The following is a 26,743-nucleotide window of genomic DNA, read 5'->3' on the forward strand; positions in this document are numbered from 1 at the left end:
TAAAAAATAAAAGTCCTATGCGTGTCTCTGTTGTAAATGGTAGAACAAACAATAATCGTTTTTGATTATTATTTACTCGGCAGTTAACACAAATCGTATTCGTATAATAAATAAAAATGACCTAGTTCTATTTTGGAAGTTAAATACATTATTTTCTATTATTATTTTCTTTGATTTAACGTCGTCCATTCCGAAAATACCTTTGTTAACTACTACATTCCAGCACTATTAAATTAAATATTGAACAGTAACAAGTTTTTCGTTGAAAAAATTAAATAAATAAAAAATTAGGTAAACGAATAACATGCGATAGGAATCGTTTTGAGTATCTTGAAACGCAGTGCACTAAATCCGTATTTGTCGGGAAGACTAAGTTTCCGTGGTTCACTCGGGACGGTCAAATTTCTTCGTTATGCGAAACGTCATGGTTTTACTGTGCCTGGTGATGACGAATTTCAAACCATCGTCGTCAGAGGAATACAAAGGTTTGATAAACGCGTTGATCAATGTGTTTGCACAGAAGCACGTGTCAACGGTAACGGCTTCCACCTGCTGGTCCTCAGGTGACTTGGAATGTTATGTATAGTATTTTTAAGAAAAAAATTTTTTTTCACTATCCGTAAATCTTTCCGGCCTGTATTCTACTGGCCATCACCCCAAAGCGCACACTTTTCAACAAATCAGCTACAGAGATCACGAAAAATACCTCTTCAATAATATTGATAAACGTGTCCTTTAGAATAATGGTGTTATGGAGCTGTGCATGCACTAATAAATCAGTGATAACCGTGTATGTAATATTTTTCCTAGATTTAGTCTCGAGTTAAATTTAATTCCTATATATATTTTTCATTAGTATTATATCTGTACTAAACGCCGATTATCGGCTTCGATCCGGTTTTCACATCAACCGTCCACACGACTATGGTTAGATATAATATTATAATCGCGAAACACGACGGCACGGTTGCGTCTGTAGTTCGTTAGTCAGCGTGTTAAAACTTGGGATACAATAAAACAACTCCTTGTATTATCCCGATATTGTTATAATATTTTTACTTTTTTATTTATTTACTTCATTTTTCCAACAGTAATATTATGAACGTAACGTTTCCGTTCGCAGATTCTGTTAACCGGTTGCTGTTGGGACTGTCGTCGGCCAATATATCCGTGGGCTTTCGACCGTCCGCAATTCCAACGTTCAACACGTGGTACAGATGCGGTATCCTGGTCGACGTGTCGTGTACTCAAATCGCGACCACGCTATTCCGGCAGGTTATGCGCTATTGTTTTTAACTCGATGATAATGACCGTTAATATAAGATGTATCATGAACTAATTATAATAGTTTCATAGAAATACACGTGTAGTTCCCATAGTCGTCCTGATGATTGACAAGAGCGTTAAATACACTACAGCCCTGCACATAACATACCTAACATACCTAATATTCACTTCCCATCAACGGACATATCATTATATACCTCCCCTTTTCCGCGCCTTACACACTGCGGTTATACACATTGCGTAAAAAGTACGTGCAAATTACGTAAAACATGTTACGGGCAATATGGAATAATGTACACATTACCCGAACAATTTGAACTTCGATTATAAACAAATAATTACAAAGTACAAAGTTTCTCGAAAAGCACGAAAACTTGACTGTTTTATTGACCAGGTGTTCATAAATTATTGTTCATATATTGTTGACTGATCGTATCGACACAGCTATATTACTTTTATCAATCTGATATGGAAAAACAGTAGATACTAGAAAAATATGAATAACGAGTAAGAAATATTTATACTGATATTTTATATTTTGTTCTTAATTATAATAAAAGTATGATTAGTAAAATATTGTACAATTATAATAATGAGTATTATTAACATTTCCGTCCGTGGTTCAAATTGTTCGGGCAGGACCAAATGGCCGAAGCAACGTGTAAATCGCCCAGTGTTTCATATTGCCCGTAACATTTACGTTTGGAAAACGGCCGACGAACATAAAAACAAGTCCATGTGCAATGTAAATAGGCTTCGGAAAATCGACTGTTCAGCAGACAAAACGATTGGATACTGGTAGATCCTCGGCGGCGTCGGCGGCGGCAGGATACGGACTCGACTTGGTCCAGCTCGGCAACAGCACTGGAGACTTTCGAAAACCACTTAGCCGACGCGTACGTGCTGCCGGAATCCAACGTACTGCTGCTGGTCGAGACGGATGACGCCGGCGGCACGTGGGATATTTGGGAGGGCTTCAAGGTGGGCAAAGCGGAACGGATCCGCGTGTACAAGCACGGCACGGTGACGAGCGACGGTGTGCTGGAACTGAACAGGAACTCAGTATCGCCGAGAACGGATTTACGAGGCATCACGCTTAAGGCGACCACGGTGGTGAGTACATTTCGAACCGCAGTGTTTTTTGACTGACCCGATTTATAAAATTGAAATATAAATTCAAATAATTAGATTGACCCATCCACTTTTTCCAATTCTTCTCTCATTTCAAATACACAAAAATTTTTTTTAAACATATATAAATAAATATACAGTTTTAAATAGAAAACATTTGTCAAATAATTAATTTGATTTAAAAATTTTGAAAATTTTTAATTTTTTTTGTTAATATTCCAATTTTCTAGGCAGTTCAATTGAACTACGTGGAGTTAGGTGCCACTGACAGTCTCAGTGAATTATAATTTTGTTCATTAATATTTGAGTAAAATATTATGCACACATTGCATTTTATTTTCAAATAATCAAGAATATAAACCCTAAGAATATTAGAAATAAACCTTAAGAAACTGTGTTAGAAGCGTTTTAAGTATTTACATTTTTTTTTTTTTTTTTTGGAGGGACTCAACTGTGAACTGGAATTTTAAAAAAATTAATACCAATACAAAATACTCTTTCATCCAATACTAAACACTTGTTGCTATTTGTGAAACTAAATGGGTTTTAAAACATGGCTGTATTAAATGGTTTGAATACATTTTTATTCCAATTTTTAAAGCTTTAGATAATTTAGAAAATTCGGTGAATAAAAAAACATTAACTACAGCTTAACATCTTTTACGAGTTATATTAAATGAAAAAATGTTCACTTTTTTAACCGTATTAGAAAAAAATACATTTTCTTTTTTATATACATTATTACATTTTTTTATGTAAGCATTTATAATACAGGTTATATCTACTTATTTTAATGATCTAGTTGTCAATTTTATACTAACTTAAAAAATTAAACCATCTCCCCCCCAATACAAATGTTGGGCACATCCTTGTATACAATTACACATCATTGTACTGTACTGCGTATATTATTGCTGTCGTGTTCCTATCAGATCACGGAGCCGACCAAATTCGATGGATTCTATCCGTTTGCAGACGCCGATCTGGACATATTTGCTCACATGCACAACGATTTAAATATGATTCTACAAGACCAGCTGAACTTTAAGTAGGACAAGTGAAGCGAACGATTTTTTTTTTTTTTTACCGGACGAACGGTCGATGATATAATGTTATTACAAAATAACCGTAGTGAAATACAATATTAATTGTTTATACGCTCCGTTGAAACTGTATAGTACATAGTATATATGTATCCACTGCATAAATCCGATAGTTAACACAACACCGTTATGCCACGTAAATATGTTGCGTATGTTGACCAGTAAAATAGGCGCAGAATCAGAATAATTAATATGAGGGGGCCATATTATATTGTAAACATAATATAATATATGAAATTCAATAATCCTATGATATTATAAGTACTACGATTTACCATAAATACTTCTTAATTAACACAATAAAGAAATAGACTTTCAACTAAACATTTTAAAAATAATAGGTAGGTACATTGAAAAAAAAAATCCTATAAGAACAATGAAAAAATATTAAATATGAAATTGAATCAAAGTTATAGAGCAAAATCTAATTTTTTTTTGGTTTTTGACAACATGTTGTCAACGCCGTGGCGGCTCTTACGGCTGTGGCAGATAACCGCCAAGACTCGCGTTTGGTCGCGGGATAAGTATATTGAAGACCGATCGTACGATTCGATGTTAGCGATTGAAAAACAACAAAAAGGCATACAATGGATGCGCGTTGCGTTTAATAATTATAATAATAATATACAAATATTGAATTTACGAGGCGCCCCAGAATAATAATAAATTAACAGATATTTATAATATAAATGACCAGAACCTCATTCGCTGATCATAGACTTTTAACAATGATAATAATAATAATAAACGACTATTACCCGACGATGGAAATTATGGACATCATTCTTGACACTACGAGATGGGAGTTGCACATGATGAAACAGCGCACACGAACAGGGCAACAACACGAACGTACCCGCCGTTTTGAACAGCTACGGTGAAGGCGCACACACGTTAATAAATTTATGGTGGCGACGAGGACGCACTTATCTCGAATGTAACGACGACGACGACGAAAAGGGGTACACATGTCGATTGGCAGAAAAACAGAACGCAATCGCAAGTTAATAACGTACACGGGTCGAGGCGGCACCACGACACGAAGAAGGAAAAGTGAAAGACAAAAAAAAAAAAAGAACTGAAAATGAAAAAGTAACGAGTCACCGCTGTACGCCCTCCCTCCATCGATGTCGTCGCGCACGATAATCGGTGAGATTCGTGGCCGGACTGTGATAGTCGGCGGCGGAGGGATCGGGAAGGACCGATATCAAGCCTCCTTGGACACGCGAATCATGTGGCACGAGTGCCGGCAGTGCGAAGCACGTGCGGCTCGAAAACATGTCAATGACTTTATTGACGTCTAAGCAGGCACGTCGTCAAGGGGGGGGGGCTTAAGGGGCCTGGCCCCCTAAGAAAAATCAGTGGCCCCCTTGATTTTGATTTTTAAATATTATGGTGTTGAGTTGTCCCAAACCAGCTAAATTCTGAATGTATATTCCATATGGGCGATTGTAAACTCCGCTAAAATATCGGTTAAGATAAAAAGATTATAAAAGGTCTAGTGTAAACTCCGCCAGTTTTTTTTTCTTACCTATAATAGGTATATGTAAATTCCTCCAGTTTTTTTTTTTTTGTTGTTGTTTACCTGCTCATTGCTCACATTACCACGTGCCTTCTCACATTAAATACGTTGACGTCTATTGCGATGATGTACGTCGAAATTGATAAGATTATTATCCTGGTTCCATTCATTTCAATATATATCCACATTGGTTCATTTATTAATAATTTTATCTACATATTATTTGAAATTAGTATTTCCATTGATGATGTTGGCAGTAGGTAAGGTATACGTAAAGTATACTTTGACGAACATAATCATTCGTAGCTGCGTGTCTTCGTGTATATTTTGTATTGAACGAAATATGTTGCAACAAAGTAATAATATAAAATTAATTACTGGTCAACGAGGCAATTTATAGGTTCTATTTAACAACCAACTACAAATATAACCAAAATATAAAATATACCAGACGGTGAAATAAAATGGAGGTACGATATTATATATTATAATAATAATATTCACTTATTATTACTTATTACGTATTACTTTTAATAACATATCATATTAATTTTATACTACTTCTCGGTTTTCTTCACTGGCAATGTTTACATGTATTAAATTTTACATGATTTTTTTTTAGTGGCGGAGTTTACATGAACCCAATTTTACAAGTTTTATTTTTCTAGTTAACAGTAGTAGGAGTTAACAGTAAAAAATGGTACTTGTGGCGGAGTTTACATGCGTCCATTCCATATAATTAACGATCGTATAACAAAAATTAAATTCTGAGATTCTATTTTATAAATATTCGTCACTTGATAATTTGAGATAAGACAATAGTACGTGTATTAATAGATTGAAAACTAGTAATTCCAAATACGGATATCGAACGCACATTTGATAAATACAACTACAAAAAGGGGCCAAAAAATGTTGGCCCTCTTATAGAAATATGTCTGGTTACGTGCCTGCGTCTAAGTCAATATCACAGTGGATATTCAAAAGAGCGAGTCCAGTTTATCCTAAAATTGATTTAATATAAATTACGCATCATTTTTAAAGATGTATTATCATCGGTGTCAGAAGTTCATACTTGATGTAGACTGTTTAGTTGCACAGAATAAAATGAATGTTACGAATGAAACATTTATATAAACGGTAGGCATATAAATGCGGGTGATTACGATATGAGACGACGATCGGTATCCGTCACGTCGTCAGTCGACGCGATTAGAAATTCCCCAACTATAAATAGAACGATCCACAAGACAATGCAGTTATCTATTATTATTATTCATAATTTACATCAGTGGTTCCCAACCTTTTTAGTAGTACAGACCACCAATTTCATAGAAAATCTTTGAGGCTCACCAATAGTTATATATGTATAATGTGCACATACGTCAGTTATTATAATTTATTTATTAAAAAAAAAATTGTTTATCAAAAAAAAAAAAAAAACTTTATTGAACCAGATTATTCAAGAGTTAAACAATGTAATTTTGGATTGTCCCCCACAAGAGAATCAATATCTGGATTAAAAATGAAAATGTTTAGCCTTAAATCACTCAAAATTAAATTTATTCCTAAATTTATTTTTTAAAAAAATTAATGTAGAAAAAGCTCGTTTACACAGACACACAAGTTGTCGAAATATAGCCCACCAAGTTTCTAAATCAAATTTTAGAAATTGCTGGAAAATCTTGCCGAATATTTAACTAGAATGGTAATAATGGTGTAGTTTTAAAAAACGATTTCAGAGTCTGATCACATGAAAGTTCAATCAACGAATCTTCTTCACTTACTGATATTTAATATTTTACAAATATATGTAAATAATGTTAATATAATATGGTTCACGGCTCAGTACCACCTGCTCGCGGCCCATGGGTTGGAAACCGCTGATTTATATGAAACCTACAAAATAACATCCTAAACAGTTTTGTTTTTTGATAGTTGCTTTAATTTTTTTTTTTTTTGTTTCTCGACATTTGAGGTAGGCCATCGTTTCCTTGTTCCCTAACCTCCTCTTGTATCCGCGCCTGGAGTAAAGAAAAAGAAAAATCGGTCGACGCAAAACATGTGTATATTCAACGGTACACGGATGATGGTCAAATTTTAAAATGTACATAAATATACTTCATTGGCTGACGAAAAGTAAACATAAAATTTATTCGGTAGTAAAAAAAAAAAAAATTATATAATTATATAAATTTTTATAAAAGAAAAAACGTATGGCTTGTACGATTCGTTCCTGAATAATGTGAACGACTTACTCTTCGATTTGCGTTACAATGCGTAATTTTTTTAGTATTTCTTCTATTGGAAATCGAGTAGGCTTTTTTTTTTTACGAGCTCTTAAAATGCAAAATCGCAATAGTAATATCGCAACGCTACACGCAGAACCGATTTCCGAATGCAATGATTCTTTTTCGATCCCCGCACATTTGAAAGCGAAAAAATCTTCTGTTCGCTATTATCTCGATCAAACGTAACAACGCGATAAATATCGTTGTCAGTTCGGAACGTTAATGTGTAAACCGTACAAAATGACTCCGGACCAACTGCGGGAATAACAAACAACACGTACGTTCGAAACGTGTAATTTTTCTCGTTCCTCTCGAGATCCAAAAAATTACTTCTTTACATCATATAAACAGTTTACATCCCGTGAACAAGAATCGTATTCATAATCAGAGTCGATATTCGACGAAACATATCACTTGAAACGAAAATATGTTCGATAGGTCATTGATTCGGCCCACACTGTATCAGTATTATCATACATTAATAGTATAGATGTTCCGGGTATTCGACAATTATATTCGATAGTACTCACTCAGTGTTATAATTAAGACTCGGTCCTTACACTGGCGTAAAACTGCATTTTTACACGACCCTTACTCGGTATTCGATGTGTAACTTTACTCAGTTTATAATCAATTTTCTACACCTAACATCTCCGATTAATACCATTACATTGGACAGTGGCGAGTCGAACTCAACAATTTTCACAGGCAAGTATATTTTGTCGACATACACCCCTCTCTCCCCCAAACAAAGAAAAACTGAGAGGCAGTCGCCTCTCGTTTACCCATATCTCCACGTCACTGACAGTGTATAAAATAATGCGCATAATTTGCGTCGATACGAGCGATCCAGTGGCGTAGCCAGGATTTTTAAATGGGGGGGGGGGGGCTAACCACTTTTTTTGGATAAGTAAGGTAAGAGAGGATATGAGAATTCACCCTTAACCCCCCCCCCCCATTACCATCTACCTCCAAGTTTCTAAACGTAATTCAAGCATTTTAGTATAATTTTAAAAATATTTATTAATATATAATTTATAATAATAATAATAATTTTGGTTTCAGTGTTCAGTCACTTGCTCCACTCTGACAGCTGCATTCTCTTAGGCGAATTTCTGGCAAATTCAGTTATTGTTTCACTTTCATCGAATTGCTCTTTTTTATTTACATTAGTCATAGCTAACCCATTCAGTCTGTTTTCCGACATGGTGCTTTTTAAAAAAATTTTTAAGCGATTAAGTGCTGAAAACGTTCTTTCCGGAATGAAAGAGGTAACTGGTAACGTGGCGAATAATTGTAAAAGTATTTTAATGTTAGATCGAAGATTGGTGCGATGAGAGAGTGAATCAAGAGCAGAATTCGGTTTTGGAATAGTATTTTGACTCCATTGTTGCCTCCATATAAACAGTTCAGCTCTGATTGTAGATGAGGTATCATCATGGAGATCTTGGACATATATTTTAGCAGCTTTTATAATATTTTTATCGTCATACATATTGAAATTGGCCGGAATAAGTCCTTTAAGTGGCATAACATCAATATGCCTTTGATTAAAACGAGCGTTGATTCTATTAAATAGTCAAGATACATTATACATATAAACACGACCCATGGGGTAGGCTATAGCCCTCTTAGCTTCCCCCCCCTTGGCTACGCCACTGAATACAGGTGAATAGTTCTTATACACATGAAATTAATTTACCATTACCTTCGAAAAACGTATCTCAGGGAATTAAGACGCATGGATCACCTTCTATGACTAAAAATAGTTCGTATGACTGCAGAAGTATACGATTAGGTATTTGATTTCGTATTCAGATTGGTCGCAGTGCACAACCAACTTTAGATAAAACTAAGTGTATTCCATATGCGATTATAAATTAAATAAATCAATTATAATTTATTTACCTTGAAACCACAATATTAATAAACAAATACATATTTTCAAACATATTTTTCATATTTTTTACAAAATGGAATAATTATTTAACATTTATTCGCAAACTTTCAATGCATACGACCATGTTTATAATTTTACTAAAAACTTTTCACGTTTTGTTATCTTATACCTATAACCACATTTAAAAATACAATAAAATCAAAATTCAACAAATATTTATTTTATATTTTACGTACACAAAATATCACAAATCTTTGGGGACATAAGTATACAACAGCATATTATATGTTACCGTCAACAGAGAGTTATTAAGGCGTTATTGAAAATGTCCAATACATGTTTAAGTGTTTTTTATGGGCAATAATATTATTGAAAGATATAATTATGGTATGCCTAATTTAAGCTAAGTGTTACAGTCAATGACATAAATACTTCAAAAATCACACATAATTTTCAAGATTTGTCTATCATTTTCATAAGTGATATTGTAGTCATAATGATCATGTGGTATGCAGAGTCGATGAAAATTAAACATGTAATAAGGTACTGTGCTCTGTACAGAGGAACATGACGCCTTCAAATGCACAGATTATTTTATTACTTTTATGGAGATCCATAAATATGGACTCTCACATAGAAAAGCGTTATTTACGTAAAAATTTGTTTAGCAAATCGACGAGTATTGACATTTATTCCGTAGGTACAACGAAGGTTGAAACTATGTTAAATTTAGTCATTGACAAAACCATTTGAAATTATTATTAACTAAATGTTAATGTAAATAATGTTAATTTATCATTGACGGTAACACGTAAAGTGTACATTGTACGTGTAACTATAAATATAATTATATATGTCGAAAATCTAACTATTATTTTTCGGTCTTGTGTGTGGATGTTTGTTTTTTCAGATACTTTAGATTCAGGTGCTTTTCTTATTTTTTTTTCTTCGTATCACTATAAAAATTGATAAATTTAATATCATTTTGATAAAATATTTTAATATTTGTGATTATCTATAACATAAGGTTATAGAAATGGCTCCTCTACCCTTGAAAAAATGTATGACTAATTCATTGTGCAGTCATTAAACACAATTTAATTATTTTTTTAAAAATCGATATAACATATTCGTCCTTTTACCATTTCGCGGCTGGTACTAGTACAATACCACGTTTTTTATTGAGTGAGTTCGACTTCATCATCAACCGCAACACATTAAATTTATCTTCGCGTTTTTCTACGCATGTCTAAACAATAAAGGACTATGGTTAAATGCGAATAACATTCATCATCAGTACAATTGAAAAAATTACTAGATAACTGATACATGTTTGCTGATATGCGCAGAAACCTTAATATGTTATATATACATCTTGTTTTGTGAGTAATGAGTGTAATTTTATATCTTACTATCAACAACCATAATAACGCACTGGCGACTAATGGATGGGCACAAAACTTACGTTAAGAAATAAAAAACTATTGATAATTACAAAGTACACGTCTCTCCATGATTCATCTTTGTAAGGGTACTCGTTCGGGAAATGTTTCTTAGTGTGGTGTTCCCACAGTTCATTGGTGTGTTGCATCAGATAAATATTATTTTTTTCAATTCTGTGCAACTGCTCGGGAGTAGCGAATTTCAGGGCTGGTTCCAGATAGTCGAATGGGATCCCTTGAGTAGATTTTAAATCTAAAAAAATTAACATAAAATAATATTACAATAATATCAATATACTGGTGACATCAAACTAGAGTTAAAATCATGTATATATCACCATAAACCGAGAAAATAATATGTACCGTCTAAGTTCTTCTTTAGGGAATTTATGCAAGTATCTTTGAGACTTGGAACTTCTGGATTCACAGCCCTTTTACTCCCAGCGTACACCTTCGTCCTTTTAAATATTATTTAAGGTGAAAACAAATCTACGAATATATAATTATTCTAAGTAAAACCTCTTATATTTTCTCGACAGCATTTCATTCAATGGATCAATCTCCTCGACGAGCTTTCTTTTACTTTTTAATGATGATCCGCTTTCGTTCTGTTGTTTTGTGGAACTTCCTGCTGCAGCTGAGTCCATGGTTTTCAATTTGTTTTATAAATTATTATAAAAATTGAAGAAAAAAGTGATTTTTCAAAAATATTCAAGTTATTCAACAATATTATCGCAAATATATTAAGATTATAATCTTCACTTATACGGTTATTACTTAATATTCAGTAAGTTCATATACGAATACACTTGGTCACTTGAATGTAGCTAATACAAATTCTCATATAAGAATGAAATATCAAGCTCGTTACTATTAGAAGTAAACATTTCATAGATCATCATCAACCATGGAAACGGAATATTTAAATTTATATTTTATGTCAACTACTTTTGAAGTGAAATATTTTATATTATCTTAATTATTTGGAAAACTGTTGAGAATTATAAAAAAATTACTTAAATGTACCTTAATGATAACATCTTATAGACAGATAAAAAAAAATCATGATGTTAAATTTTGTACATTTCTCGCTTCGCTCAGAATCTATAATGTTTATACTCAATGACGTGCCTGGAAATTAAATTGTATTGGCCACAGATGTGCCAATACAATTTAAATGCCTTCAATTTCCAATTAGATTGGCATTTGCAATGACTATCAATAAGTCTCAAGACCAAACGATATCTGTCTGTGGCTTAGATTTGAGCACATCATATTTTTCACACGGACAATTATACGTGACGTGCTCTCGAACCATCCAGTTTGTGTTGGTGAAAGATGGGATAACAAAAGATATTGTACACTCTGTTGCATTAAGGGATAGATATTGTTTTTTACTAATATTGTCATAATTAGCGATATATATAATTTTAATGGATCAATTTTAATAAATTATTAAAAAAATAAATGTTTGATGTTTTTTCGTTTTTATATTTCGTTACCATTCATAGCACTCCATATCTCTTCCTTACATCCTTATTCTTACCCACATTCTTACATGCTTATATTTAATTAGTTATTTTTTTCTAGAAAAATATTCTCTAGAAATAATTTATATGATAAAACAACGTTTGTCGGGTCAACTAGTAATTTATAATAATAATAATAATTTTGGTTTCAGTGTTCAGTCACTTGCTCCACTCTGACAGCTGCATTCTCTTAGGCGAATTTCTGGCAAATTCAGTTATTGTTTCACTTTCATCGAATTGCTCTTTTTTATTTATATTAGTCATAGCTAACCCATTCAGTCTGTTTTCCGACATGGTGCTTTTTAAAAAATTTTTTAAGCGATTAAGTGCTGAAAACGTTCTTTCCGGAATGAAAGAGGTAACTGGTAACGTGGCGAATAATTTTAAAAGTATTTTAATGTTAGGTCGAAGATTGGTGCGATGAGAGAGTGAATCAAGAGCAGAATTCGGTTTTGGAATAGTATTTTGACTCCATTGTTGCCTCCGTATGAACAGGTCAGCCCTGATTGTAGATGAGGTATCATCATGGAGATCTTGGACATATATTTTAGCAGCTTTTATAATATTTTTATCGTCATACATATTTAAATTGGCCGGAATAAGTCCTTCAAGTGGCATAACATCAATATGCCTTTGATTAAAACGAGCATTGATTCTATTAAATATTCAAGATACATTATACATATAAACACGGCCCATGGGGGAGGCTATAGCCCCCTTAGCCCCCCCTGGCTACGCCACTGGAGCGATCAGTTCGATTTTACCGAAATCGATTATTTTAAATATTACCGCACTGTACGAAACGTATACCTAACTCATTGCCGCAGATAATTCTTAACTATTAATAATGTAATTCTTACGGTCATTCTTCGCCGTCCGTTCGAACCGGAAAATAGTTTGGATGCGTTTTTTAATTAAAAAAGTTAATTTTTTATTATTTCTCCTTTTCGTGCGCCCGCCAACGAAAGGATGGATCTGGAAATCGTGAACAGCTTTGGCTGGGATCTGGGAAACGGTTCGTTCGGCGGACTCACGGGTCAGCTGCAAAGGGAAGAATGCGATTTCGGTGGGATCGGCAGCTTCATTCGAGCCGACCGAATGATGGTGATAGATTATACAATCGGGACGTTTTATAGAGAGTAAGTATAAACTTCGATACACATGATTTGCACATAGATTTGCCGACGCGGTTGTTTAACGACTCGGCGGCGCTCGAAACGCACCGGCGGACGCCGTGATTTTAAAAATACCGTTTCGGTTCGGAAAAAATATATTTTACGTGTTTCTGTTTCGTAGACCGTAGTGCGGATTATGTCAATTCTGTGATATAAAAACGAGTCCATGTTAGGCGATTCGGTATACCATTCCATCGGGCGCATGTAAGATCCGCCACAAGTACCTTATTTTACTGTAAACTCCGCTAGAAAAAAAAAAACAGGTAAAATTGGGTTCGTGTAAACTCCGCCAGTGAAAAAAATCAAGTAATAGTATGAAATGAATATGATATATTATTAAAAAAAAAAATTATATTATAATACAATATCATATCATTCACACAAAATATTTAAATCATAATAAATAATCGTTATACTTAATAATCCAAAAATATATAGTTATGTCATGTATGTAAACTAAAATGATGTGATACAATTTGTAAATATTCTAAGTCTAGTATTACTCCATTAGAGTACCTATTTATAGCATCCTGTAACACTGTCATATTTTTTTTATGTCATTTAGTTTTATATAAGAATGGATTTGAAATTCGGAAAAAACTTTACTAAAAATATGAGCATTCGGTTGATTTTTATAAAATTAATTTCTTAGATGACTATGAAAGGATTCACAGGCAAAACACATAAAAACTGGTGCAGTTTACATATATCCATTACAGGTAAGAAAAAAAATGACTGAGTTTACATTAGATCTTTTATTACCTTTTTATCTTAACCGATATTCTGGTGGAGTTTACAATCGCCCCATTCCATCGTGTATGGCGCACCTTCTCGTCGTGCTTACGTTTTTAAAAACGTGTTGGACGAATCGGTAGCTTGAAAAAAAATAAATATCCGCTCAAATGAGCTCTCCGTGAGCGCACGTTTCACAGTTGGAAATGTTTTAACCATATATAATACATAATGTATTATGTATGATGTATTATCTATAGTTTTAACCGTTCTGAGCAGTGCAGCCTTAACGTTGAACGCGATTTCACGTGATCGGAGTGGGCAGAACTCGACGTGTTGTTGCGCTCGTGCCAGTGGCATACTTGACTTAATTTTATGGTGGGGGGGCGGTACTAAATTTACGAGCATTATACATTAGTTAAGTACATTATTTTTTTATACATATGCTTATGTTCTTGAATATGTACCTATTGGTCCATTTTATAGTTGTATCTTTTACTCATTGCACATCTCGAGAAAGGTAAATAAAATACAATAAAACTAAAATTTAAAATTTAAATGTAATATTCCTAACATAAATTTATAATAAGAATATATACAAATAACTTGAGCAATGGGAAGGCGATCGCCCTCCTCACTCCTCCCTCAAATATGCTACTGGTTCGTGCGAACAATACCTGGTAATATTTTACAGGTGACGATTCCGAATTTATTCGTTTACCCATTCGACGAACCCGTTGACCGGTGTCACGAGAAATGTACATTTCGATGATCCGTCATTGATTGCTGTTGTAGGCAAGGTGCTCTGTTCAAACAACCACCGCTATCCAGCGTCCGGAACATATGCGTGTTGCCGTTCAAAACGGAGGTGTGGATGATGACGTTTTTCACGTTTCTCGCGTTCACTGGGCTCATCGTGTTCTTATCGCGCGTCACGAAGAAGTTCAAAAACACAGACGACGAGACCCTCACCGTACTGGACTCAGTGACAATCGTCCACGGGGCTATTTGCCAACAAGGTAATACAATTCGTTTTCCACTCGATTCAACAATGTTTTTAACATTCGCTGCGGACATACTGCATCGCGTTTCTTGTATTTTTAAGCCCTAAACGGTCAACGCCCTGGTCCGATTTGATATTAGCTTTGATCGTGCCGTGTATGCCAACCATCTGCTGCGACGAATTTTATCCACCCGGTCGGTTTACGGTTAGAATGAAACGTTTCACGCCCGCGTGTTACTTTGAAAACCAGAACGCTATCCGTGCATTAAATAGTCTTGAAAATAAGACAAATATCGACACGAACCTACCAAAAATTATGGCTTTTACTTTGGACCCGTAATACCGGGGTGTGGTTGCTAGGGAAATGTAGTTAAAAAAATATGACGTACTGATTATAAAATCTTAGAATGATTAATTTTTTCGTCTCGCATACAGGATGCACAATGAACCTGAACACAGTGTCCATACGGGTTTCTATTTTCGTGCTGTTCTTGACCGCAGTGTTTCTGTTCACTTCGTACTCGGCCAGCATCGTAGCGCTACTTCAATCACCCAGCAACTCCATAAATACAATCAAAAACCTCGTAGAATCTTCGATGACGTTCAGCGCGCAGATTACTCCGTATAGTGAGGTTTACTTCGACGTGAGTACAACGATAAGGTGTCATTCACCAGATCAAAAACTTAAAACCCAAACAAAGTGAACATAGAGTTTATTGTTGACATTTAAACTATAAAATGTTCTAGACATTTTATAATAATTGCAACTCACGAAAAAATCTTACCCTAGAAATATATATATTATTTTCTCGTGCACATATAAATGATACGTTAAAAGATTTTCCATAATGTCATAAACTGATAACTGATATGTTTGTATTCCTCTCTTTCTTTGTCAATCTTAAACAGATACTCATCCTTTCACAACAGATTTATAGGAAAAGATAGTGGTGAGATACAGGCATACATAAAATAAATCAAAAACATATCATGTCTTACAGTGTACTAAGTAATATTGTGCGAAGTTAGTTCAACAAACAATTGAATAATTCATTTTATTTAAGATTTAATAAAATCAATTTAAATGTTTTTCCTTTTTGGATTTGAATCGTCAAGGAGACTGATGATCCACTATTACGAAAGCTCTACGATAAAAAGATGAAAGTTGAAGGCTCACGAAAGTTTACTGTAGCCTCAGAGGGTATCGCCAGGATCCGTACAGAGTTTCACGGATTTATGGTCAGCATGCACATTTAAATATTCCTTATAAACATCCGGATTCAAAAAAAAAATTCAATCATTTTCAGGTTGAAGTCGTGTCCGCTTACAAACTGATCAGTCGTCTATGGAGAGAAGAAGAAAAGTGCGGGTTTTCAGAGATTCCTCTTTTCAAATTGCCGATCCTCGCATTAGCTGTGGTCAAGAAATCTGGATATAAAGACATTTTCAAACAGAAGTCAGTCAATACCGACAACTCGTAGTTTTTTTTTTTTTTTTTTTTTAAATTCGCAATTCTCTAATCACGGTTATTCTCCGTACAGTTATGAATAGGTAATTTGATCGCACTTTATAACTTTTCAGAATAATTCTCCAACAAGAGGTGGGACTGAAGAACCGAATCATTCGACAGTGGATACCACCAAAGCCTGTGTGCGATTCATCGAACCGGGCCAATCAGTTTGTCAGCGTATCAATAAAGGAAATATACCCCATGCTTCAGATATACGGGTGCGGGTTATGCATTTCTATCATAATTTTGGTTTTGGAAATGGCGTACAGTGCGTACACGAGCCACCATGGAAAAGTCGACGTTCCACGTAAAAATATTGATGTCTCTTTCGTTTACAATAAATGATAAATCGATTACAACAAGCTTTATTATATTACTGTACCTTATCAGTAGCGTATTATATGTGTACTATGAATAAGTAGGTGTAATGTCTATAATTATTAAAAGTTAATTCAATTTCAGAAACAATGTCGTTGTTTATCCATGTACAATTTATTTACCATTGTTCAACTTATGTTTTTGAGTTTGTTTAAAAAGTAAGTTTTAAATTATAGTCGAAATAAGCCGATTCGAGTAAATAATAAAAAACAAGCCAAATAAGATAACGATGAAAAAGCTAGAATTATATGCATAATGCATATTTATAAAAATAGTAGTTTTCTATGACTGCAGGCAGTGGTGGCGCAGGAAAGTGTTTTAGGGGTTCAACCCCCCTACCGAAACTAATGGATGACTAATTTCAAACGTAGTTATTCTACCTTATACACCTTAAAAAAAATTAACTTAAACAAAATTTACTATCGAAAACCACCCTAAAGTTGTTGATATGATAATTTTGAACATTTACATTCTCTGAGTTTGTTTCATAATGTTTACGAACACGTTTGCTCATCGTTGGAGGAACTTGACAAGAATAGAACTAAAACTGATGGAGTACAACCTCATACTCTATATCATAATCTATGAAGGAGTTCCCGGAACGTACTACCGTCGATCCATCTAAATTCCATTTTTAAACCATTTATTAGATCAACTCAAATCCAGGTTTCTTAATCATCGTGAATTACTTTCAAAAATACCAAATATTTAACCAACAAAATGCAGTAAACAGACTACAGAAGAAATAGTCGTAACAGTCAAAACGTTTAGAAAAGAGTGGCCAAATTATATAAAAGGATCTATTGAAGATTTATTTTATTTTATATAACAATACGGTACATGACCAATTTAATATAATATTGATAACATATATAATTTGTACAGGATATATTTTTAAATTAGAGTTGATGGGTCCTTATTGGCTAAACTCATCATACGGTGTAATGGCTGATTTTTTGCGTGGTTGGTGTTACATATTGATAAGAAAAATGGATAATTGTGACGGGAATGAAAGGATGGTACTTTGAAATTAATTTATGCTAATAGTTCAGGAGAATCTATTAGTCCATCAATAAGATGTCATAGAAAAGCCAAATTAGTTTCAATTTTTCTGTCAGCTAAAGTTTGCATGCCAAGTCGGTATAAAACTGGTGAATAATCATGTATTGGGTGATCAATTTTTAGTGCATATGCCGCAAAGTTAAGAAATTTACGTTGAACACGTTCAACTTGATTTTTACCGCAAGAAGTACTTGGATCTCATATTTCGATATTGATCTCACAAACGCACAATATATAGATTTTATAGGAATTACTAATTTAAATTTACTGAAAATTCTTTTGATAAAACCTAATATCTTTATTGCTTTACAATAAATACTATCTGAATGAATATGAAAATTTAACTCACGATCAAACACTATACCTAAGTCAGTAATCGTATTACCCGCAAACAACAATGTGTTATTATTATTTACATACGAATAATTAATAATTTAAAATTAATTTAGGAGCGGATATCACAAAATGGCGCAGATAACTTTATTTCTTATTATCTTAGATAATCTTTGTTCTTGAAAACTTATTTATATTATTGTTTCAAAGATTGTTCAAATACGCCTGAAGAAAAAAGACCAAAATCGTTTATGGACGTTCTAAACTGTTATAAATCTATGTTATATCAGTCTATAAATCGATTTGTGCAAATTGGAACAACACTTCTCATTTCAGTTGCTTCTAGTGTAAGATTGTTCTTCGTGGATTAAAAACTTATTTACGAAACAAGACGGTGGAGAACCGATTGAATGGGTTAGCATTATTAAACATATATAAAGGCGTGGAGATATCTTGGATATTATGGCAAAAACACCGAAGGGAATAAATTTTATTTTATAATTGTTATAACTAATATGAATACAATAAATAATTATTTCAAAATAACGGTAATTATTATTATTTTTTTTAAAACATCTCCCAGAATTTTTTTCTGCGTCCACCACTGACTGCAGGTTATTTCAGGTGGGATTGCAACAACTTCCTGATTACTCGATTAAAGCTCTTATAATGGCCATATTTTCTGTAGCTGTTATGGTCCTAAGTCTGCTCACCGATTCCCTTGTAAGGAGAAAACTTTTTTTTCTGAAGTTTAATACTACATTCTTAATGGTTTTACTGATGGGAACGAGAACACACACGTCAACCGAGCGCGAACCGTAAGTGAAATACACGATTTTACTAGATGAACCATAATTTTAAATAAGTTATTTAACACTAAACGCACAGTGCTCATTCGACCAAACTATGGCATGGATCGAAGAAATACCATACAAAGCTTTTGGTCAGTGGTTTTTATCATTTTAGTTTCGCCCTAACCAAAGCTACCGAAGCTATTAAAATCAAAGGAGTTATTTCTGACGCAACTTGTATACCCATATTATGTATACACAATACAAATGGATATGATATTTACGTACATTATTCTTGAATTCTTCATAACGCTTGAACTCACATGTAAATGCACATATTTATTTCCAAGTAAAATTTTCTAACTTTTAAAATCGATAAGCATATTGAACGAGAATGAACAAATGCTAAATCATTCGTATTTTCCATTAAGGTTTCAATATCTTCTTATTACAAATCTAATTTAGAAAAATATTTATACTTTATACACATTTTATTTATTTTATCTAATAAAGAAAATATAAACTATATTTCTCAATGTTTCTTTGTTGTCGAATATTTTCCACTCGTGACATACAGCTATAATATTAAATTGGCCACTAACAATAAAGTTTCATACCAATACCGTTTCTTCGAAAAAGAACAAAATATTTCTTCATATTTTTGTAAAATAATAAAAAAAGTAATTTGTCATTCTTTAGCACCAAGCATACACACATGAATACGGACTATAACAAACTCATAGTTATTTAACAGTAGTCGTTCTATATGTGTACAGTACATGCGTAAACATCAAAGAAAAAAGTACATTTATAACCATAATAAATTAAAAACGATTGTAAAGACAAATTAATTTGAACGATATCAAGTTAATAACTAGAACAATATCCATTATTTGTATCATTGTTTAGAATTTTAACGAATTTTTCAGATATATTATTTTTATATTTTATACTGCAATATAATTATTTGGAGCGTTGTGTTTTCTTTTTTCTTTAATATGTATATGGACTTCTTTAATTTTATTTCAATTGATATTTGTTCTGTGCTTCTATAAAATTTTTATAAAAAAAAAAATACGTATTAATTTATATACTTAATACAATTAATTATTTACTCTATAATATACATTATATTTACAATTATTGTGCTGCGATCTCACATATAATTCCTAACCTCAGAGAGTATTGATCCAAATCTACAAACATATATGTAATACATTTCACCTCCAGCGCATTTGTTTTAATTATTTATTTATTATAATTTATTAAGTAGGTATATAATTTGTAAACTATTGTTTACAGTAAGCATATAAAGTAAAAAAAAAAAAAAATTTAAATTAAGTGAAAAATAATTTATCCACCGATTACACTAAATATACTCGTATTTCAACAAATTTAAAATTTTACATACATTTATAATCAAATTTACTTTGCCACAATGAATAAATATGTATATCTGTGTTGAATTATCTTTTACAAAATGGTATATTACATCTAAAAAAGAATTTCATTTTTTCCTTGAACGAAAACAAATCAATTTATTGTTACTGAGTTGACTTTCTCTAAAACTTTTTTTTTCATAACATTATATAATTGGTAATTTTTCATCAATATTCAATGCCTAATTTATTTTTCACTATATGAATTATTTCATAATTCAATTTTAGTAGACAAAAGTTATCCTCATTTATTAACCTTTCAAGACGTTTATGTTTTGATTCTGAAAAAGTATCTCTACCAGACAAAATCCCTTCAAATGTCTACTTAATTTTGTGTTGGATTTGGCTATAAATAATGAGATTTTTCATTAAATCTATCCCTCTCTTCCTTCACCATAATCTACTGCACGTAAACTTCTGTAATTCATCACAGCGGAAGCGTTCAATCGATATCTTTATTTCCGACATTATAATAACTAGAATAGTAAATAGAACTATTGATCGAATCGCATTTCAAGAGAAAATATACCAACGAGTGCTATTCAACTATTATAAGTGATTAGTATTTGTAATATTTTACTGAATGACTGTTTCAATATTTTTTTTATTATTTAAGTCATAAGCTATTAGCATGCTTTGTAGTTCAAATAGTTATTTATAGAATGGATATATTACACAAGTATTTGATCGATTTATGCTAAAGTTTTAAAAAGTAATTATTGTTCAATTGTGAATTTTGAATTGGCATTAATGAAATAAATTACAAGCATATTTACATATCTACATATACAAACACACACGGAAACACATAAATATATTTCTATAACCGTTCTTGATATTAAACGATATAAAGCAAAATACGAAACAAGAATATTTGAACATTTTGATGTAGCACAAAGAAATGTATACTATATTTAATATCATAGTTATTTCGAGTGCCTTTTTCAAGTAATTTGTTTGCCTTTTAAGCAAATTTACGTTGATTTATTTTCCCACGCATTTCTATCATTTTGGCTTGATATTGTTGATGGGAATGTGTTGATAACGTTCATAACTATTCATTCATCAGCATAAAAGTCTTAATACCTATATAACATTACTATTTTATGAATTCGTTAGTTTATAAAACGAACGAAATGATAAAAATGTATGTTTTATGTTTGCTTCTGAATGTCGGATTTACGTTACAAGACAACTACTCCGATTACGACTTTATTCAAGTTGCATCGAACTTTTTCCAACAGAGAAATGTCCAAACAATAACTGCCGCTACGTGTTGGTCAACAGGTAATCAAGTAATTTATAATAATACTCGTCGACTGTAAAAAATGTGAATGCATTCGTGTTATATTTGTGTTTAATGGTGTTTAACAGAGGTCAATGAAAGGCTGTTGAAAAAACTTTCAGCGATCGACAAATCGTTGTGTTTCTATTTGTCCAAAACCCATACTACACACGATACTTGGTACAGGCACGGGTTTATGATTGATCTGTCGTGCGACAGATCAATAAACTTCATGCAAAAAGTATTTTGTACACATTTATTTACACATTTACAAATATATATTATAGTATTTTTTTTTATTTTTTTTTTTTTTTTTGTTATTAATTTATTATTTATAGTATTATAGTTGGCCAAGACTTTTTCTACAAATATTATAAAAAATCTGTATTTTTCAAACACAATAAACATGAATAAATGAATAAATTTTATTCGACAAAACTAATGATTAACTCCAATAACCAACACAATACGTTTACAATTTGTATACTCAAAGCAGTAGTAGTGGTTATGATCAAAGTTATAAAAATGTTATGAATGACAAATACAAACGAATCATTTCCGCACAACGATTGTATATTTTTTCTACCGTAATTTAACCATAACCGTGTTACACAATCTCACCGTATAGAATACACTAAGGTTACGGACGAAAATGTCAAAGGACAAATTAACGTAATTCTTTAAATATAATCGATATTCGAGTTCCAATTTGGATAGTATTCAGGTTAGGTTACGCCCAACCGTAGTAATATATATCAAATTATGCCGATACTGGTTCAATGACCAATTAAGTTAGAAAAATACAAGTCGTAAAAAAACGCCTAAACTCACACATTTATATTTACCGCCGACTTTAGTTACACGTTTTCTTCGAAGTATTTACCTCGATGTAAAGTAGACAATATAACACCAAATGCGTTAAAAATATTAACGTTTTAGATTTCAAACGATCGAATATTCAACTTGCAAAACGACTGGGTACTGTTCGGTGGGAAGTCGACAGACAGTACGAACGACACTTTAGCGAAGGACGTGTTCGAAACGCACTTGAACAAGTCTTACGTCCTGCCCGATTCGGCAGTGTTCTTCTTTCAAAACATCGGGTATGGTGTTTGGGAAATCTGGAGCGGTTTCCGAGCGAGTAAATCGGACACGATTCGAGTACTGAAAATAGGCGTGACGTCAAAGGATCACATGGAAATCGATAATTTGATACGGTCGAGGACGAACTTTCGAGGCATCGAACTCAAAGCGACCACTGTGGTAAGTGCGGTTTTGCGTTTCATATTTTGTACGTTACGTGCGCGATACGAACGAGTTATATCTGCTCGCAGATAACCGATTTTGATAATTTTTTCGGTTTCGATCAAACGCCAAACACTGCGACCGGCTTCGATGTGTACACGCATATGCACTATCCAATGGTGCAACTTTTAGCTTACCAACTGAACTTCAAGTAATTATTGTACAGTAACATACAGTAGTTATGCTCATACGAGCTCATATTTATTTCCAAGGGGTTATCTTGATGATTGATTTTGTTAAAAGGTTTAACATTAGCTTTACTAACGACTACGGTTGGTCTTACGGCAACGGTTCGTTTTCCGGTCTGACCGGTGTTTTGCAAAGAGAAGAAAGTGATTTAGGCGCTGTTGGAACTATAATGCGAGTCGACCGAATGACGGCAGTCGATTATACTGTCGGAACAATTTCTTTAGAGTAATGATTAAAAACAAAACACGTCGTGACTTACTATCATGAGCGTGAAAAATCCTTTTCACCGATGCACTATACCTATGTCATAAACGTGTTAATAAATGCATCTAAAAGCTATACTCGGACGATGAAAAGTTTTCCGGTGAAATCGATTTCCGACGCATATAGTATAATATTGATTTTTTGGACTATTTTGTTCGTTGAACATCTTCATTTTATAATTATTAAACTTTAACACAGAAACAATATACTGTTCAGACAACCTAAGCTGTCGAGCATCAAAAATATTCACATTCAACCATTTAGAAATGAAGTTTGGCTCATAATTTTGTTTCTATTCGTCGGGTTCGTCACGATTATAATACTCATGAATAGATTCAAAGCTAACGGCAAAAAATCGTTAACTATACTGGACATCATCGAACTGGTTCTAGGTGCTATATGTCAACAAGGTAAACATTATTTCAATGTAAAACATTATCTAATACATTTCATACTTATTTGTCTTACTCCAAAACTATAAAGAAATATAAAAATATTCTAGTTGCTTTTATAGTTCATGTTCGTAAGTATTTAGAATATAACAAAAAAATAATTTATATATTTTTGGAAATTAAAAAAGCATTCGATTTAGTTAATCATACAATTTTATTAAATAAATTAGAGCTTTGCGGTAAAAGAGGAACAGCTATTAATCATTTTAGGTCATATTTTGATTCAAGGTTTCAGTGTACAAGACTAGACAATATTCTAAATCGAATAACTAAAATTTAATAATAATAGAATTTTAGAATTTAGAAACTGTACGGGGTAGAATATATTGATGATGAAATAACGAGAATTTTGTTGTTAAAATTATCATAATATTTAACAGCCAATAAAATTGAAAACAAATAAATTTCCAGACGGTCGCCTATCAATTTTATAATAATAAATCTCTTCGCATGTTAGGTTACCTCTTATCCAAAATTGATGGAAAAAGCTATCTATTCGTTAATCCAGTTTGTATTTACTTATCTTCGTAAGTCTGGTTTTTCCACACTTTATCAAATAAAAAGCAAACAAAGAAATCGGTTGGATGTGGAAAATTATATGCATTACGCATTGTCAAAAATATCCCCTTGGATTATGGACTTAATGGACCATAGATAATTTCATAAAAATCTAGGGCTAATATTAAATATTAATAAATAATACAATTTATAATAAAATAAATTATTCAAATAAAATAAAATAATAAAACCGTCATTTATACTGTTTAATTTCATATTGAATAATAAAATTTACCTAAAAATCAAATATTGTCCATGTATTGTAAAAACTGTCAATTATATATGGGTACATTTCATGAAGTGGATGTACATTTCATAAAATAAGAATTCAAAATGTTTACTATCATGTATTTCAAATGTATTTATTTCACAAGGTAACAATCATGGTAATAATTTTATAGTACTAAATAGATCGATAATGGATTATATAAATAACCTTGGCAAATGTTTATAATATTAAACTCTAATTTTATAAAAATACAAGCAATACTTTTTTTTCTTAATTTGATAAAATTTCGGAGGGATTTGAACATCCAAACTCCCCCTTTTCCAATACACGTCCCTGAATATTACGAGTGGCACATTTTATATTACATAATATATCTAACATGTATAATAGTATACATAAATTTGCAGGTACAGTAAATGTCTTGAACATGATCTCTATAAAAGTGGTAGTGATTGTGTTATTCTTGACTTCATTATTTATTTTTAACGCGTATTCGGCGAAAATCGTAAGTTTATTTCAGTCGACAAGCGTTACAATAAAGAACATAAACGATTTTGCAAATGAAAAATCAGTGACAATGAGTATACAGATAAGCCCATATGCAAAACCGTATTTTAACGTAAGCATTGAACTATTTCACTTAGGGTCAATCAAACGAGACTAGAAGGGATATTTATTACATTTTGTTACCCATGAATTCTTTTCTATGATATAATATATTGTATATTTTATCGAAGAACTCGAAATTATATTAATATTCTTATACCTCAATCCCAAGCTTCTAACTTTATAATAAGTTATTAAAACACGTTTTTTTAAATTTTTTTAAACGCTATATTATAATATTTTTAGGAAACGACTAACACGATATTACGAAAGTTATACGACGAAAAAATAAAACCATATGAAAATAAAGCATTTACTGATGCCCCAGAAGGAATAGAAAGAATCCGTACGGAATCTCATGGATTTATGGTCTATTTACCATTTTATTTACATTTTGAGAAAATTTTTTGGTATATAATTTTTCTTTTCTTAGGTTGAAAAAAAACATAGCTCACCAGTTAATCAATAGAAAATGGCTAGAAGCAGAGAAGTGTGGATTATCTGAAATTCAAATATTTCAACTGCCCACTCTAGCGATACCTGTAATTAAGAAATCTGGTCATAGGGATGTGTTCAAACAAAAGTATGTTGTCTTTCAAAATTATTTCAAACCCGAAATAATTTGGCTTGCAACTTCAAGGTTGATACAGCAGCAAGAGGTCGGAATTAGGAAACGTTTTATTGAACGATGGACACCGCCAAAACTGACATGCGATTCCATGAAAATAAATAAGAACTATGTCAGCGTCTCGGTCAAAGAAATATATCCAACGCTTAAGCTATTCAGTTACGGAATATTATTGTCCTTTGTGGTGTTTACATTTGAGTTAGCCTCCGATTACTTCTTTGATAATAATTAACAGAGGGCACACAATCATTTAGAATTTATATGAAACTGGATCATTGATAAATGTGAGATTAACTCGATTATATTATCATTAATATTTATTCTATAATATGTAATGCCCATTATTTTCATTAAATATCAGTCGCTATCGACTACCTGTTAGTAAAATTATTTATTTATTTATTTTAATCCTTTATAGTTCGCATGAATGGAAAAAAATAAAATTAATTATATGAGACAATTATTATACTTAACGTAATTTTAGTTACGCAAGTAAACACAGTAAGTACTCGTGGTATACCAAAATTGGTACTACTGCATATTTAAAATTATGAATATACTCCAGAGAGATTAAAATCGTTGATGCTATATAATCTTTG

At 32.3% G+C, this 26,743-nt stretch overlaps 2 protein-coding genes across 2 annotated transcripts; both read left to right on the forward strand.

Moving 5' to 3' along the window:
- Positions 1–358: 358 nt before the first annotated feature.
- LOC112691889 (glutamate receptor 2-like) lies at positions 359–16,987 on the forward strand. The gene is made up of 10 exons (XM_025566322.1): positions 359–563; positions 1,124–1,275; positions 2,041–2,400; positions 3,351–3,466; positions 13,174–13,344; positions 14,908–15,131; positions 15,551–15,759; positions 16,232–16,354; positions 16,423–16,571; positions 16,697–16,987. Exons 1-10 carry the CDS (start codon positions 413–415, stop codon positions 16,968–16,970), a joined length of 1,929 nt encoding a protein of 642 aa, XP_025422107.1. The 5' UTR covers positions 359–412; the 3' UTR covers positions 16,971–16,987.
- A 6,022-nt stretch (positions 16,988–23,009) lies between these two features.
- LOC112691811 (probable glutamate receptor) lies at positions 23,010–26,377 on the forward strand. The gene is made up of 7 exons (XM_025566211.1): positions 23,010–23,176; positions 23,248–23,369; positions 23,462–23,632; positions 23,870–24,081; positions 25,318–25,519; positions 25,950–26,099; positions 26,157–26,377. Exons 1-7 carry the CDS (start codon positions 23,108–23,110, stop codon positions 26,374–26,376), a joined length of 1,146 nt encoding a protein of 381 aa, XP_025421996.1. The 5' UTR covers positions 23,010–23,107; the 3' UTR covers position 26,377.
- Positions 26,378–26,743: the final 366 nt, after the last annotated feature.

Source organism: Sipha flava, unplaced genomic scaffold, assembly GCF_003268045.1.
Source record: "Sipha flava isolate LNK unplaced genomic scaffold, YSA_version1 67_pilon_pilon, whole genome shotgun sequence".
Taxonomy (NCBI): Eukaryota; Metazoa; Arthropoda; class Insecta; order Hemiptera; family Aphididae; genus Sipha; species Sipha flava.